Source organism: Pseudorca crassidens, chromosome 1 (assembly GCF_039906515.1).
Source record: "Pseudorca crassidens isolate mPseCra1 chromosome 1, mPseCra1.hap1, whole genome shotgun sequence".
Taxonomy (NCBI): domain Eukaryota; kingdom Metazoa; phylum Chordata; class Mammalia; order Artiodactyla; family Delphinidae; genus Pseudorca; species Pseudorca crassidens.
The window spans coordinates 93,953,396-93,972,186 of record NC_090296.1 but is presented as its reverse complement, the minus strand read 5'-3'; the positions used below and the strand labels follow the sequence as shown (position 1 = coordinate 93,972,186).

Here is an 18,791-nt window from a genome sequence, read left to right as displayed (position 1 = left end):
TTTTATTTTTCCAAAACTACATATCTATTTCTTTCAAGCTTTCTATAAATTCAGAGTATATATATGCCTAATTTATGTTCTCTGATTCTAAGCTTTCCTAAAATGTTAATTCTCAAATGTTAAAACAATTATTCTAATATCATTCCTTCCATTTCTAAAGATATGGGTAAAGATTCCTAAGAGGTTTATTGGTGGCCTCTTTTTTTTTTTTTTTTGTAATTACAGTTACCAGTAGTCATCAGAGTACCAAAGCTGGCCTATTTCTCAGTAATGAGTGTGTGCCTCATGCCAGTTTCAATATTGGGTTTTGGAGACATTATTGTACCAGGTAAGCGGTTGTTTGTAACAATTTGAGTGGAAATATACTGATGGTTTAACATTGTCATATGTATAGTATCAAATGTCAAATGTTAAAAGTTACCTACTCTGTATTAAGTATTTCTGGCTATAGCTAGAGCTGGGGTCAGCCACAGAGACAGAGGTGGAGAAAAGGTGTTTTGGGGGGTAGAAGATAAAGCCCAAATAGTAACAACCAAAGTATATTTTCCATGGCTCAAAAAGTGTCTTAGGAGAAGTAACTAGTATCAGTTTGACCTTCTTTCCCAAGAAAGTATATAACAAATCCCCCTTTAAAAGTTGAATTTAATATTACCAAATGTATCATAATAAAATAATAGTTATATTCTAGGAAAAGTGGTTTAGGAATACTAAGCAAGGTCATGACCAAGTGGAAAACATAGTAGAACAACAATAGCTTGTAGGGCACTGTAATGCAAAAAAAATACAGCATGTGGTGGAAATTGATCACCTTCTCCTAGCATGTCTTCTCTGACAGTTATTGCAGTTCTGCATTATTTTCCTCACTGGGCTACCTGTAGAATAAAGTTAATCCCAGCCCAGGAATAATATAGTGTAGAAATAATTAATAATGTTTCTCAATCAGCTGAGAGTTTTTCCTTCCTCACTTTTCTTATAGTCTCCTTATGTACTAACTGCCTGTGGCTGGGTAAAGAGTACTGGCTCTTCTGAAAAAGCCCTTTCATTGACATAGTAAAGCTGGATAGAGAAATAAGCAAAAAGTGTTGCCGTGTGAGCTGGATCGCAAAGACCAGTGTAGCAGCTCTCTTAGCTCAGTGAGTCTCCATTCACATAATTGATTAAGTAGGGAAAGCATTCTGTTGAGTAAACTTAAGGTTTCTTGAATATCTTTAAACTTATCCCCAACTTTACCAGTCCCACACCATGTGCTATAAAAAGCATATAGCATAGAATTGGTGAAAATAGTGTGATCGTATGTAAATACTGCATTCTTGAAGTAAATGACAAAGGTCACTAACAAATATTTCCCCAAAAAGCAGAGTGTTTTATAATATGTGACTTAATTCTAAAAGCTAAATTCTAATTTGGGGGGATGGATATCACTGTTTTTAATGTGTGGAAATGTTGATTAAACAGCAAATATAGTAAAAAAAATAACAAGGAACTACCAAGAATCGTATTTGATTAATTATGTAAGGACCAAAACTAATTAACTGAAACAACTAATAAAGATAGTAAAATTATTTTCTGATATTTTTAAGCAGTTGAATGTCATTCTTACTGTTTCATAGTAGTGTTTAGCAAATAAATACATTCTGAGATTTCTTCTTTGGAGAGGTTCAACACATTTCTTAAATAGGTAATAAATTTTTTTTTCCTGTACACTTGCATGCTTACAAATTAAACCTTATATTTCATTGCCATTTGAACTCTCTGTATTAAAATTCCAAATTATTTTATTCTCCTTGGAAAAGAGATTTCTTTGATCACAATTTGAAATTGTCTTCCTTGATGCTCTTTCAATACATTTTTTTTGATGATACATTTAAAAATTTTTGTCAACACTAGAGACCAAATAGACTACAGACATATACAGAATATTCCATCCAGCAACAGCAGAATACACATGTTTTCGAAGCACACAGGGAACGTTTTCTAGGATAGATCATATGTTAGGCCACAGAACAAATCTTAGCAAATTTAAGAAGATTGAAATCATACCAAGTATATTTTCTGACCACAGTGGAATGAAACTAGAAATCAGTAACAGGAGGATAACTGGAAAATTCACAAACACGTGGATATTAACACACACTCCTGAACAACCAGTGGATCAAAGAAAATATTAAAAGAGAAGTAAAAATGTGTTGTGAGACAAATGAAAAGAGAAGCACAACATTTCAAAACTTATGGGATGCAGCAAAAGCAGTTCTAAGAAGTTTACACTGATAAGCATATACATCAAGAAAATAGAAAGATCTCAAATAAACAACCTTTCTTTACACCTACAAGAACTAGAAAAAGAAGAACAAACTAAGCCCAAAGTTAGCAGAATGAAGGAAATAATAAAGATTAGGGCAAAAATAAATAGAGAACAGGAAAATAATAGGAAAGATTAACAAAACCAAGAGTTGAATCTTTAAAAAGATAAACAACATTGACAAAACTCTAGCTAGACTAACCAAGAAAAAAAGAGAGAGGGTCCAAGTCAGTAAAGTTATAAATGAAAGAGGAGACATTACAAGTGATACCACAGAAATATTAGAAAAATTTCTCCATGAGATGGAATATTAAGCAGCTAATAAAAATCATATCTTTAAAGACTGTTTGATGGCTTAGGAAAATGTTTAATATATGGTATTAAGTTTAAAAAAATCAGCATGTAAAATTTTGTCCAGAATTTGAGGTAGTTTAATGTTCTAATGATGCAAAAATGAAGGTTAGATACAATACAACATGTTCTGTTGCCATAGTTAACAGTTGAATTTGTATTACTGTTGTTGTTTTAAGAAAATAATGTAGAGTGTTTTTTTAGGCCTGTTGATTGCATACTGTAGAAGATTTGATGTTCAGGCTGGTTCTTCTATATACTATGTTTCCTCCACAGTTGGTAAGTTTTTGTTTTTTCTTTTTATTATATTGAATTGTACTGTCTGTAGGAAAAGGTCTAAAAATAAGGAGTCCTGGATTCTAGTTCTTCACCATGAATGAATCAGACATATTTTTTCCATCAAAAAGATAATTATACTTTACTACCTATATCACAAGGTTTTGGAGGTTTAAAAAGGAAATTATATGTGAAAGAAAAACTTTAGGTTCTACGCATAAAATTCTTATTAAAGCACATGGCACATAAGTAGTCAATAAATTCTATAATACTAGATTTTTAAAAAATACAGTATAGGGACTTCCCTGGTGGTCCCTATACTGTTAAAGAATCCACCTTCCAATGCAGGGGACATGGGCTCGATCCCTGGTCAGGGAACTAAGATCCCACATGCTGTGGGGCAACTAAGCCCACATGCCACAACAACATGCCACAACTACTGAGCCCACTCACCTCAGAGAGCCTGCTTACAGCAAACTACAGAGCCCACACGCCACAACTACAGAGCCCATGCACCCTGGAGCATGTGTGCCACAACTAGAGAGAGAGAACCCATACGCCACAGCTAGAGAGAAACCCGTGTGCTACAACGAAAGGTCCTGTGTGCCTCAATGAAGATCCCACGTGCCGCAACTGAGATCTGATGCAGCCAAAAATTAAGTAAATAAATAAATAATAAATCTTTAAAAATACGGTACAATAATTACGTATTAATATAAATAAATTTATGGCACAATAACATTTCACCTGGGACAGCAGCGGTAGTTGTCACTCATCCTTTTATTTCTGTTATCGAAAACAGACAGGAACAGGCTGTAAGCCAAAAAATACTTTTCTGCTTCTGAACATATCAAATAGATATCTCAAAGTCTGTACACCAAAGTTCTTTATTCTTAGGTAAATGGCCTGCACCAGAGCCATTTAGATACTGTTCTAGCAAGGTTTTCAATTCCACAGTGGAATTAAATCTAGTAAATTAAAAGTGTACATTAGTGGTAGAAAAGGGTGTTGCTAGAAATAGTTACCCTGACAGTAAGAAAGAACAGCTAAGTAAGTGAAAGGATGAAAAAGGGGAAATTATAAAGGAATAAGAAAAGCAGTCTGAGGCCATTAAGTATAGTACTCCCAAAAGGTATTAACATATTAGAGTCCAGCACCAATCAGTGTGATAGAATAAAAGAACTCAATGAAAAGACAGATAATAGGACTGTCAACTCTGCTGTGTAACTTTGGGCAACTCACTTAACTTCACTGGTCCTCCATTGTCTCATCTATAAAGCAAGAATGTGGACTGCATTGTCCATAAAGGCCCTTCTAGCTCCAATATTCTGAGGTCCTGTGTTCATAATGAGACCCTCAATCATTAATAAAAGATCAAATGACGTTTGGTGTGCACTTGTTGAAGAAGACCAGGAAGTATATAATCAATATTAGGAAGATTTTTAAAAGCAAACTTTAGTACCTAGAGGCACAGATTTTAGTTACCTAAAATGTGGAACAATTCAACATCCTTAATAGTGGCAGATAATTGAGGCTTCCTTGAATTATTATCTTTATCAATGATTAACGATTAGGGTAATTATAATGAAAACACTAACCAGTTTCCAAATTTTTCAAAAGCTCTGTAGAATGTCTCTCCTAACTACTATCTAGGAAAATAATTAAATTATGAAAAGAAGTCATAGGGCAAAAACGTCCTTAGAAGTATTCGAAAACCAGTACTTTAGTGACAGAATTAAAATCCACCTTTGATAGCATATAGAAATTGCTGATACTTGATATTATTCTTGCAGCCTATGCCGTCGGTATGATACTTACATTTGTTGTTCTGGTGCTGATGAAAAAGGGGCAACCTGCTCTCCTCTATTTAGTACCTTGCACACTTATTACTGCCTCAGTTGTTGCTTGGAGACGTAAGGAAATGAAAAAGTTCTGGAAAGGTAGCGGCTATCAGGTATGTGCTTTTATCTTGGTTACCAAGTTATTTTATGACACTGCCTAACTTTGGATGGGAACTGCTTGTATATATCAAAGCTTTTACATGCCAAAAAGTTGCCTTGAATTTGTCAGGATGTCCTAATTTTTTTCCACTACTACCCCCTTACTATTCACCTGCTGCATCATCAGTTCTCATCCCCACTGCAATCTGATGCCAAAATTCTGGTGACTCAAGATAAAACTACCAAGAAGCATGGGAGGGCATCAGGGAAAATCAAAACGGCATTTCAACATGAGTTTTCAAAATCCACACAAAAGTCTCCTTCGTGAAAGATAAAACCCTTGTTTAAGTAATAAATTTTGATACTGACATTAGCTATTTATAGTAAGAGTCCTGAGATTTTGCAGGTAAAAAGTACTCTCTCCAGCATCTAAATGGGCCTAATGAAATGAAAGAGGGCACTCATTTCAGATTTTTTTTTTTTTTTCCCGGTATGTGGGCCTCTCACTGCTGCGGCCTCTCCCGTTGCAGAGCACAGGCTCCAGACGCACAGGCCCAGTGGCCATGGCCCACGGGCCCAGCCGCTCTGCGGCATGTGGGATCCTCCCGAACCCATGTCCCCTGCATCGGCAGGCGGACCCCCAACCACTGCGCCACCAGGGAAGCCCCTCAGATTTAAATTGATCAAGATTAACCTTTCTGTAAAATTCCTAGAACAGAGAATATCAGATACCAGAATCTATCATGTTTGAGTTATTTCTTCATTGAAGTTAAACCCCTTTCTTCTTTTCCTAAATGTTCTTGGTATTCCTGTAAAGTTTGTTTGTTTGCTTCGAAATTAAAGAGGGTTGGGAAACCCTTGCCTGTTGAGGTCATGGTCGTGGCATTGATCCCTTCATGAGGCAGTTAGCTCTTCTTTGCCCTATTACAACAAACTACCCTCTGTCATCCACCCTCATGCATGCATGTCAGTGATCACATGAACAAAAATAGAGATACTTTGGGTAGATGGCTGCAATTCTGTTAGTAGATAAACAGTTCAAAATTCATATCCACCTTGTGGTTGGTTTTTTTTTTTTTTTTTTTGCGGTACTCAGGCCTCTCACTGTTGTGGCCTCTCCTGTTGCGGAGCACAGGCTCCGGACGCGCAGGCTCAGTGGCCATGGCTCACGGGCCCAGCCACTCCACGGCATGTGGGATCTTCCTGGACCGGGGCACGAACCCGTGTCCCCTGCGTCGGCAGGCGGAATCTCAACCACTGCGCCACCAGGGAAGCCCTGTAGTGTCATCTTTATTTAACAAGAGGTGATTAGCACATTAAGTTAGACTACTATAATTGAAAAAAGCACCAGCTTAGAATTCTTTGGGTTAAGTCTTATAATTTCTTTGAGATTAGGATAAATACCTGCCTTTCCTACCTCACAATGCCATTGTCTCAACTTGTATTTATACACATAGAATTAGTTTATGGCCACAAGGTCCTTGACTAAACTAGTAAGACAGCTTGTAACTTCCATAAAGAGGACACCCACATGGAATGTTTTATAGATTTTGAAAAGTAAAAGTATGTCCTACAACACATACTCTAATACTTGTTTTGTTTTTAATATTTATTTATTTATTTGGTTGGTTGCTTGAGGTCTTAGTTGTGGCAGGCAGGTTCCTTAGTTGCAGCAGGTGGGCTCCTTAGTTGTGACTCATGGGCTCCTTAATTGTGGCATGCAAACTCTTAGTTGTGTCATGCATGTGGGATCTAGTTACCTGACCAGGGATCGAACCTATGCCCTCTGCGTTGGGAGCACGGAGTCTTAACCACTGTGCCACCCGGGAAGTCCCTAATACTAGTTTTTGAAAGTCACATCCCAAGAAGTGCTCTTTGTCATCATGTTTTAAAAATAGTTTTCTATTTCTTCACTTAGCAAATGTTTATTGAGCAGTTCTATTGAGCCAAGTACTGTTGTATGTGCTGTTGATAAAAGATGAACAAGTTAGAAGCAGGCCTACTCTCATGGCCTCTTGAAAGTTAGAGTCTAGTGGAGGATACAAATAGAGTCACTAACAATAAAGTGTGATGAATGTTAGTTATGGCAGGTGCCATGAAAACTAGAAGTGGGACACCCAGTGCTTATGGTTTTGAGACAGTCAAAGGTGATTTGAGGAAGGGAAGCTTCTTAAAGAATGTTAAGTTTATGGGACTTCCCTGTTGGTGCAGTGGTTAAGAATCCGCCTGCCAATGCAGGGGACAAGGGTTCAAGCCCTGGTCTGGGAAGATGCCACATGCCACAGAGCGACTAAGCCTGTGCGCCACGACTACTGAGCCTGCGCTCTAGAGCCCGCGAGCCACAACTACTGAGTCCATGTGCTGCAACTACTGAATCCCCCATGCCTGTGCTCTGCAACAAGAGAAGCCACCACAATGAGAAGCCTGCTCACTGCCACAAAGAGTAGCCCCCGCTGGCCACAACTAGAGAAAGCTCGTGCACAGCAACAAAGACCCGACACAGCCAAAAAGAAAAAAAAAAGAATGTTAAGTTTATGTTGAGACTTTAAGACTGAGCCATGTTTTCCATATTGAGAGACCCATAACTTCAAAGGCTTGGAGGGGGCTTCCCTGGTGGCACAGTGGTTGAGAGCCTGCCTGTCAGTGCGGGGGGACACGGGTTTGTGCCCCTGTCCGGGAAGATCCCACATGCCTCGGAGTGGCTAGGCCCGTGAGCCATGGCCACTGAGCCTGTGCATCCGGGGCCTGTGCTCCTTAATGGGAGAGGCCACAGCAGTGAGAGGCCCGTGTAGTGCAAAAAAAAAAAAAAAAAAAGGCTTGGAGGGAAGAGCATTGACAGATTTAGGAACGAAATGAAGTTTAGGATGGCTATCCTATTGAGTAAGAATAGGGGAGCAGTAGGAGATGAAAACTGGAGAAGGAAGCAAGGGAAAGAATCTGTAGGGTCTTGTAAGCCACGTTCAAGGGCTTGGACTCTATCCTAAGAATATTGGAGACCATTTTAAGAGTTTTAAGAAATCTAGAAAATGGACTGGAGGAGGGAGCAAAACTTGAGGTAGCTATTACAATTAGAAGCAGTGGTAGCCAGAGTTAGAAAGGTAGTGAGATTGAGAGAAGAGAACAAGGTCAAGAGAAATTTAGAGGCATAATTAATGTGATCTGGTGATAGATTCAGTGTAGGGAGAGGAAGTGGAGTCCAAGATTTTTGACTTGGGTAGCTGAGTGGGTGGATGGTGACACCACTCACTGAGATTAAGAAGGGCAACAGATTTGAGAGATAAGATGATGATTCAATGTTGGACATTTCAGAATACCTATGGGACTACCAGGAAAAGAGAAGTAAGCAGTTGAATAAACATCTCCTGATATGCAGGAGACAGGCCTAGCTAGAGACAGAAATTTGGGAGTGTCACTAGCATACTCCGTGAGTGAGAATGTAGAGGGAGAAGAAAAGGCTCAGGACAGAACTGTGGCCAAGAGGTTTCTCCTTTTAGGGGCACTTATCTTATTAACTGATTATGAGGCAAATCAGGACAAAGAGGATGAGCAACATGGGGAAACTTTGTTGAGGGTTAAAGTTTAAATTTGGGACAGTTAATGAGAGCACATGGTACTATCTTACAGAATTAAGTATGTTTGTTGTTATTTTCATCACCAGCATTTTATTTTTACTTGTAAAATTTTCCTTCCCCTTTAATGCAGCTTTAAGGGTCGAGTGGTTTATTATAGCACCTTTCTCTCTCCATGCTTTTTATTGAGGAGAATGGGGATGGTAGGTAAGAATGGACTTCAACCAAGGGATGCATTTATATTCCCTATGAATAAGTGCTCTGCCCTGGACCATTCAAGTTTCATTCTTAACAATTGTGACCTTGAAAGAAATGATGATTCTGATTCACAACAGCTACATATAAAGTTAAAGATCATTGCAGCTGGACACAAAGCCATAGTAAATAGTTACAGAAGGATGGTCTCCAGGGCCTTCACTCTAAGACAGAGACAGTAAATAAGACAGTTGATTGTAGGAAAATCCATCTTAAAGTGTCAAAAAATAAGACAATTTTGGTAATACACTTCTCACTTTTGTAGTGTGGTATCATAATTTTATTACATAAGACATTCAGAATATAAAATACCACATAGTAATAAAAAGCATGGAGTCTGGTGCCAGACTGCCTAAGTTTGAATTCTGATTTTGTTAATTATTAGCCATGTGACCTTAGGCAAGTTACTTAGCTTCTCGGTGCCTCAGTTTCCTCCAATGTAAGATGGGATAATAATCAACCTGCTTCAGAATGTTGCTGTAATAGACGGAAATTGCTTAGTACAGTACCTGGCACGTTGTTAGCACTATAAATGTATTTGCTATTATTATTTGTAGGAATTGAGTTTTCTTGTTTTGGTTTATTTGTTGGTTTGGTGGTTATTTTTCAATTCATTAACTGATTTCTACTTTCCTGGTTTGGATATTAAAACTTTGGGTCTTTGTTAAATCTGTTTCCTTTTAACTTATTTGTAAAAGGCCATCAGAAGCCTCAGAGAAAAGATTTTGTTAAACATGGTCATTTTCCCACAGAAAATATTAAGCATGGACATTTCCTGAAATTTTAGGCAAGCTAGTTGCAGAATATTATAAACTGCTGCCAGGAGAGAGTCTATTTTTCAAAAAAACTAGCCTTTTTAAAAGTTATAGAATGTAATGCCTTCTGTTAATGTGAAAAAGAAAATCTCTCATTCCTTTTGTCCAACCTTTAAAGTCCAACTTAATTTAGCTCAAATGTTGTCATTTGTGGAAGACAGTATATTATAGCTTTGGCATCAGTTCTGGCAAATTATTTAATCTCTGAAGACTCCTCGTTCATAAAATGAGGTTGGACTTACAGGGAGGTAGGAGAATCTAATCTATAGAGGTAGGTTAGCCCAAAGCTTAGTGAGGCAAGTGGATGTTGAAATCACATAAGGCTAGCAGAGGCTTTGGAAGTAGAACAGGGAACCTCAACAAGCCTGGGAAAATAAAGGGAGACTAGGTATGGCCTTAGTGTAGGAGAGGCCTGAGAATCAGCCCTGAAGACAACCCTCAGGCCATTACTGGTTCATCTCTTTGGCTAACAGTATAATAATCCTTTCCCTCTTCTCCCCCTACCTCAGTATCTCTTTCCAGAATATCCCTTATATAACTCCCAACTCAAAATCTACCTTCTCCAAGCAGATATCCAAGAGTTCTCCAATTGAAATCAGGTTCACCTTTCCCCATATTTTCTTTAGACTTTGACTTTAAATACTTATTGACACCTGCCTTGTAGTGTAGATATTTGTGTATGCTTCCCTCACTTAAGTTATTAGCTCCTAGGTGTTAGGAACCCACAGTGCTGATAACAGTGTTTTTATACACTGTAAATTCTCAGTCTATGTTATTGAAATTCTTCATGCAAAGCAATTATAATGTTCAGTCCTTAAGGCACTGACCTTTAATCACTTCTGTGTATGTGTGTAAACTTCTGGGTTGTGTTTAAGCAACCTTCATAAAATTACCAAAAATGTTAATAAGGTATTGTAAAAGTGTGGCACTTTTGAAACATTAAACTAGACATATCTCTACAGTCTTTATATATAACCATTTTATGCAAGTACCAAAAGTTTTTGCTACTGTTTTGAAAAAAAAATCAAATGTAAAGCAAATAATATAAATTAAAATCAGAATCTAACAGCACATTTGTTTATGCTGTTATCATTTGATTCATTCTAATTCCTGATATTAGCATTGAGTGTAAGAGTAGCAGAAAGCAGGACTTTTCCACTGGAGATTTTTAAAAGTCATGGGTAGCCCTGATAGCCTTTTTATACTGTTTTCAAAGGGCAAATTATACCTTGTTTTTTGCTGAAACTTAGAGACTTCATAGAGATACTTTAGTATTTTACTTGGAGTCATTCAGCCCTTCCATGAATTTCTCTAATCAAAAAAGTAAAGTTTCCTATAGGATTTCATTAAATGATACTAGTTTGGAAATCTTAATTGTATATTCTTTTCTGTACCTCAAAGCTACTTACACTATATTTTTTATGAACTATTTTTCTGGAGTGCTTTAAGAGCTACAATATTCAGTTTCCCTTATTTTATAATGAGTGTAGAGAAAGTTAAGGTGTTTTTTCTCTAAGGAGAAAAATTAAGCGGTGACATAATTACTTTGGCATATAGAACAATTAATAGAAATCATCCTTTGGGGAGAATTTTTTTTGTTTCTAATCCTAAATCAGTGGAGTTAGATTTATGCAGCAACCTCCAATGGGCTGTTTTACTCTGGGTGGGAAGTAAGTTTTCAGTTTGTGAAGATCCAGTAAACAGTGGGTTTGTCTCTGTTAAATGTCACTAGTGCTTCTAATTATTTTTAGAAGTCACAAGCTGTAACTGACAAGTCAGAATACAGAAATACTTAGAACAACTTTGCTGTACTATCAACAACTCTCCAGTTCCTGCACTTTAATGAGCATTTTATTAGGCTGTTTCTGGAGATTGGTTCAGAGCTATCAGTAATGCCAGGTTAGTCGACCCAGTTTCAGAGAACATCTTTTCTAAATTGACCTTGCCTATTTACAAATATTAAGAAAAAAATTTACATGAATTTTCTGGTTAATTTTATTATCTATGTTAATTTTTGTTGTGTTTTTAAAATCCTGTTTCAAGTTTGCTCTTTATTTCTCTGTGTTGTTTTTTTTTGAAAAGTCAGTAAAGAAAAGTAAATACAGAGTAGAGATGTCACTTCTCAATAGGTTGATTTTGCAAGTTTTTTTCTTTTTAACTAATATATTTCTATATTTAGAGATTAGATTACAGTGCCAATGAGGTACCAGAGGATTAGGAAAGAAGAGGCACATTATAACTTAGAGTTATGTAGGCTATTATTTCATTAGGTTATAGTTACCAGGATCAGCAGGTCTTGGGGAAGAAAGAGGGTTTTTCCCCAACATCCATTCTGCAGTTCTCTGTCCCCACAGCTCCAGCCTCTTACACTGGAGTGTCTATAGAAAAAGAGGGAGGCTAAATATATCTTATGTGCTTCTTCTTTCCCTCTCTCGTTTAAATTGTGACTAAAATCAGCTCTTCAACAACTTCGTCTTTTTGTTACCTATCTTGATTTGGCTTTTATGCGCCACCCCCCCACCCCCACCCCCCCCCCGCCACTGACCTGCTGCAGAAGCGCTATGAATATGCAACTACATTAATCTAGGGGATATCTTTGGCAAATAGAGGACCTCAAAACTGATTGTTTAGGGGCTTGAAATGACTCAGAGTATCAGCAGGTTTGGGTTTTATAAGGTGTCTCCGTCACTTGAGACAGTTGTCAGCTGAAAGCCTCAGCTCATGTTTGTATTCTTTGTCTGGCACGTCCAGAGACCCCATTTGAAAATTATTGCTCTCTCTGCTTCCTCTTCCAAAAAACACTAAAGCTTTTAGAATCAGTTTATAAAAATGGGAACATTTATCTTGCTTGTCTTCTACTTCTTAGTAAAGGAGAAGGGAAAAACTACATCACAATACGTAAATTTAATCACCAATCTAAAAATCTTTGCCAATCTTCAGAAAGACATTAAGTACTTTTTCTTTTCCTATTTTTTTTATAGGTCACACTTTATTTTTTTAAATTAATTAATTTTTGGCTGCATTGGGTCGTTGCTGCACGTGGGCTTTCTCTAGTTGCGGCGAGCAGGGGCTACTCTTCGTTGTGGTGTTCGGGCTTCTCATTGCAGTGGCTTCTCTTTGTTGCGGAGCACGGTCTCTTGGTGCATAGGCTTCAGTAGTTACAGCTCGTGGGCTCAGTAGTTGTGGTACGTGGGCTCAGTAGTTGTGGCTCATGGGCTCTAGAGTGCAGGCTCAGTAGTTGTGGTGCACGGGCTTAGTTGCTCTGTGGCACGTGGGATCTTCCTGGACCAGGGCTCGAACCTGTGTCCCCTGCATTCGTAGGTGGATTCTTAACCACTGCATCACCAGGGAAGTCCCTTTTTTCCTATTTTTAATTAGTTTTATCTGAAGAACAGGGTAAAAACACTGAAAACATTTAAGTGTTTCTTCCTTCATTCCCAAACATGTAAAGATTTTTATGAGAATATGGGAGGAACTGAAGTGATCATTTGAGAGAAGTTCAACTGGTAATTCCCCTAAAATAGTCTATGGCAAGTATATTCTTGTTTTTGTTTTCAGATATCATTTGACTTTAATTTCTTTGCCCTTAGTAGAAATTTTTGTCATACAGTCTTTTTAATATTTCATGTGTCATTTTTATATGATCCTACGGTCAATTCAAGGTGTCAACCAGGTTATACTGTCCCTGAACCAGCTAGTATTCTCACAGTGATTTGTGGTGCCATTTTTAGTTTTTCCACTTGTAGGAGTGGACACTGCTTGGAATAGTGTCCTGGAATAAGCATCAGGAATATCTTGTGATGGATATTCCCACTGCCATGCAGGGCAGTATTCATATTGGGAGATGGAAATAGTGGAAGATCCAGAGAAAGCACTTATCAGATTGGCCCTAGTCTAATGATTAAGCTTCCTGAAAGAGTAATGACTCTGAGCATGTCCTTCCTTAGGAGTGTGGATGTTGAAACAGTACATTGCTCCAAAAGGAGTGCTCAGTTCCATGGAGCACTCTGTGTCTCTTAAAAACTGGGACTCCTTTTGCCAAATTAGTGAATGCTAGGGGCAAGTTGAAAATTTGCATTTCCTAACATCTTTTATTTATGCCTAGATGATGGACCATCTGGACTATGCAACAAATGAAGAAAACCCTGTGACTGCTGGTGAACAGATTGTCCAATAATAATATTATGTGGACTTGCAATAATGTGTCAATTGACTTTCTACAAATAGAGTTGGCCATTTTAAATTGGCTTTTGAATTGACAATCTGAAAGAAACTTCAATGCTGTGCTTGCAAATATGTATTTTTAAGAGCTGGTACTGACGACTACATGATAAGTAATTAAAATACATTTGCTTTTAACTACATTAAAGTTGTGCCTTCACATTAAATAAAAGCATATGGTCTGTGTAATTTTTAAGATGTAATATATACAGTATATTTTTCTAAAAAAAAAGTCTTCACCCACCCCTGTACTTTTCTTACTGAAATCTCTTTCTTTCAACTCTAATGATAGTTAAAAGTATTTGTCAAAGTGAATTTCTGAGCAGATTTTACTGTAAAGAATTATGCAAATTTTATGCTGTATAGAAACAACTGTTTAAGACCATGTAAGAAGGCAGTTCAGCAATGGAATTTTAGACCTTTTATCACTGCAGAGGTTAGAAATATATAATTTGGGAATATATATAAATGTGTATTTTTGTAGCGTAAGTTTAAAAAAATCCCAATCCTTTTTTAAACTTGAGAACCTAAATTACTTCAGACTACATATGTATTATATTAGAATATTTTTCCAGATATAGAGAAACATAATATATAGAACTAGTCATTAAAAGGAAACAAAAACTGAAATCCACAGTTTTCAGTTCTGCTGTTTCCTTGAAGATGTAGCTTAAATTTCTAAACTAACATTTAATTCCACTATGGTATTTCTGATCTCTGAAGTTTGGTTCTGCTAATGTTAAGACTTAATATTTTGTAAAAATTATTTTTCTTATTAAATTATGTATTAATACATATGACTCATTGTTTGAGTGTTAACATCCCTAATAATCCCCTCCCCTACCTTTTTTCCCCTGATCCCTACTCCTTTCTCATAGGAAACCACTGTTAACTTTTTAAAATTTGGATGGAGAGTGGTTTACTAATATACAAAGTGTGCTTCAGAGAAAAGGATTGGAGACAGAAGACAGGAGACTGGGTGTTAGTCTCAATTTAATTACAAGAGTTTGAGTAAATTTTATTAGCGCAATAAAACTGTATCTCAGCTTTCTCATCTGCAAAATGAGTATGTTAGACCAACTAATCACTTTGGTATCTTCCAACTTGAAAAAATCTTTCTCATTCTTTGCTAAATCTCAGATGTGGACTTGAACATTATCCTGGGAGTCATAGGTCACATTATCTTTCCATTTTCTTTTATTTTCTCTAAGAAATTCCCAAATGAAAAGTGATTGCAAAGACAGCAGGATTTTGTATTTCTCTGTGAATAATGTACAAGATATGTGAACAAATCCATGATTTTTCATCCTAAGGCCAGTTTAACTGATTAAAAGATAAAGCTAATGCCTTTAAAAATGGATCAGACCTTTGATGTTTGAACTAAATTTAGTATTTGAGGGAATTAGATGCTTTTGATTAATTGTTAATTGTTAAGTTACGTAATTTATAGATGTAGAAGCTCCCTTGACAGTCAGCCCTTCTTTCTACTTAATACACTTACGGGTCATTTGGTTTATGGCAAATGACAAGTATCTGACAAGTAAGAGTTCATGTTAATTTTGCCTCTATAATATAAAGTTTGAATTTTTTCCAGCGAATTTAATTTATTTGGCAGACTCTGATAGAGAGAACAGATTAAGTGCCATGTTAAAGCTCCAACTATATTTTCATTTATAATATCAATAAAATGTTTGCCAAAATACAGCTTTTTTAAGTAAAATTATCTGCACTCTTATCCTAGCTTTAGAATATTCAAAAGCCTCAACCACATTTTATGAAGAATGTTAAGAGAAAATTTTACATCTAGAAGTCTGGAATCGTAATTCTTTGATGCAAATTCTACTTTATCCAACCATTAGTTATCAAGAAGGTATAACCTTGTTCTAGTTTGCTATTTAAATCTTACAGATTAAATAGAAATAACATAAAAAGTGAACTTTCTTAAGTTTCTCCATCTTCAATATCAACTTTATATTGTACTTAGTCCTTCTAGCAACTGAACTGAAAATATTTATAGAAATTACAATAAAGTGCAGAAATATTTGGGGAATCAAAATATAAGCAAAAGATAGCGGAGATGGAAATTTGGCTTTAGAAGACTGTATCATTTCTTCCTCTCTTGCCCTCCCACCACCAATAACTTTAAGGGGAAGAGAAGTTTGGTTTTTTCCTAAACATGTCTTTAAAACAATAAGAAATATTGTAGGAGATTACTTACTGCAAAAAAAAAAAAGTCTGAGAAATTCCCTATGAACATTTTTGTAGTTTATCAAACAAATTATTAAATACCTCAAATTGTAAAGTCAATGATTTTTACTTCAGTTTAGTTCAGCAAAGATAAATATGAGGTTTGTGGGAAAGGACTTTGATATTTTACGATGTTATGTTTCCTTCTAGCTTGTAGATTTTTTTTTAGATTAGCAATACCTTATCAGTAGACTCAGCAATTTATTTCTCTTTTGAAGGAAGAAAATTTTAACCCATCTGCTGTTGGCATTCATTGATTTTAGTTACATGTTCATAGAGATTTTGATGAAATGGTACATTTAGAGTAAATACAAATGAGCTTTCCAGTTTTCCTTTGTTTTTTTAATTTCTGCCTTAGATATAAGCAGAAACTAATTTATTTAAGTTTGGTCTCTAAAATGTCAACTTGATTTCAGCTAATGAGACTTCACAAACAGGAATTGCTTTTCAGACTAGTGGATTGTACTAGTTTGAAAGGCTTTATATTTTCCCATTAACAAGGAAAAAAGTTGTTATGCCAAACAACCCGTTTTACAGTTTAAAAATTTTATTTTCAGTGCTCTATTTACCTCAGAGGTAATTCTAAAGGAGGTAGGGGAGGGTAATGAAAATAAAATCAAAATACTGAGTAAAAATCAGTTTATGCTTCCTGGAAGAAAAATACTCTATAAATTCAAGAGATCTGAATCAAATGACTTAACCTTTTGGAATTTGAAAGAAATTATGTAGTACTCACAATTTGGGTTACTGAATTTTCAGAGTAAACAAAATGATTTATAAGAGTAATATACAGGCCATATTACAGTGAAAATCATATATGTAAATTTTCTTGTTTAATGTTTCCATAAGGACAGCTTTTTGTATCTAAGAAAATGTTCATTGGGGAAAATTTTTTTAACTAAATTTTTTAGAATAGTCCTACATTATTTGCAATTAAGGGGCAACTAGAAGAAAAAAATGTGGAATATTTAATGTCATTATTTGTTTCTTTGATTAGGCATAAAAAGTAAACAACTTATTTTGCTTTGGAATATGGATTTTTTTTTCAGTATCTAAAGTTTACCTGGTTAGCCTTGAGATTTCCCAATGAGACAAGTCAACGTAAATTACGTGGGTTTTGCTTGTTTTATACCTTCTGTTGTCTTTTGATCATTTGAGAACCTTTTTTAAAGTACATGACTGAATTTTTACTTCTTAGATGGAGGTTTGAGTGTGAAATTCTTTTCTTTTAACACTTTGATATGTTAGTGTAAATTAGTACTTTAATAGCACTACTAGGCTTTATTTTTTTATGGAACATGATTTAAAATTTTTTGAAGTGTTAATCTGGCAGTGCTTTAAAACTCTTCATTATGTGCCAATACTGACAAGAAAAACAGTTTTTTTAATGTATTGAATTCACTATGGTATTCAATAAATTCTATTTTAAAATAAAATTTGAGTTTGTTTTATTTTGAATGGTGAAAAATAATTGAAAATGAACTAAAAGCTACTAGATCATGTTCACATAAGGTGAAAATGATAATAATCACTTATGAAATTGTGTGGTTATTTTAAATCTGACAAATTATCCATAAAACCTAGATTCCATAAGTGTCATTTACTGGAAATTTATATTGACACATAATAGCTCTTAATAAATATTTATTGAATTGATATATCTATAGACTTTTTTTTACCAAGAAACTATCCTACCTGTTGTAATGAACATCCCTGACATTTGCAGCTTTGCTTATGTTCTCACAAATTACTAAGATCCCTGCTGCCATTGTATGGGGTATTTTTTTTTTTTAAACTTAGATGTGGATGGCCCAGATATGTATCTGTAGTGGTTTTGTCTCGACCATATGTTGAGGAGTCCTGTTCAGAGGAAGCTTGTTTCATCCCACAGGCCCATATACCTGAAAAGATGCATAAGAAACTGGAAAGAGAGGCTCTCTTTAAGAAGAGAGGGGATAAGATGGGTTGAGCACAGGAGTGAGAGGGAGACTTAGTACCTTTTACATTTTCTATCATATACTTCTATTAAGATTCAAAATACAAATCATAAAAATCTGTTGAATTATTTTCCTCTTAATAGGTATTCATACTAATAGATGGTTAACTAATAAATTACTCATTTTTCTTAAGATAGTAAGCCTTGGAAACAGTCTAATATGTATAGTGGGAGAAGAGGGAGAAATAACCAGTTGTCATGTTTTTTGTCTTGAAATTTATGTTCTGTACAAATTTATTAGCTTGAAGTTCATTTTTTGCTAGAAAATAAGAATAGAACTAAATTTTATGAGCTCATTCCCATTTCTATAATCCCATAAAGACTCTAGAATTGAGATCAGAAGTTCTCAACTTAATATTTCTTTGTGGCCCTTAACCAAATGACCCACACAAATTAAAAATAAAGCAAAAGTGGGAATTCCCTGGCAGTCCAGTGGTTAGGACTCAGTGCTTTCACTGCTGGAGCCAGGGTTCAGTCCCTGGTCCAGGAACTGAGATCCCACAAGCTGTGTGACCTGGCCAAAAAAAAATAAAAAGTAAAAATAATGAATCACTGAAAAGCATTGACAATGGAAAACAATGTCCAATTCCAGGCAACACTAATGATAACAAAGTATCCTTCCTAAAAATTTTGGAAATTTCAACTACCTGCATATGAGCTCTTAGAATAGACACTTGGCACTTGCAGCAATAGCCAGACTCAGCAGAATTCTGGAGAGAGAGCTCTGTAAATTGCAGTAAGGCACTAATTCTTAACAGCTCTCTTAGGAGGTTATGGGTACAGTAAGTCCCCTACATACGAACGAGTTCCATTCTGAGACCG

General features: G+C 35.9%; 1 protein-coding gene across 1 annotated transcript in view; it reads left to right on the top strand.

The window, feature by feature from the left end:
* SPPL2A (signal peptide peptidase like 2A) overlaps nt 1-17,409 on the top strand; it is a 52,691-nt gene extending 35,282 nt beyond the window's left edge. Inside the window, exons 12-15 of the mRNA XM_067746923.1 lie at nt 226-328; nt 2,855-2,929; nt 4,720-4,880; nt 13,611-17,409. Of these exons, the coding sequence (XP_067603024.1) occupies nt 226-328; nt 2,855-2,929; nt 4,720-4,880; nt 13,611-13,682 (411 nt within the window). The 3' untranslated portion in view covers nt 13,683-17,409. The remainder of the gene's footprint in view (nt 1-225; nt 329-2,854; nt 2,930-4,719; nt 4,881-13,610) is intronic.
* The last annotated feature ends 1,382 nt before the right edge of the window (nt 17,410-18,791 follow it).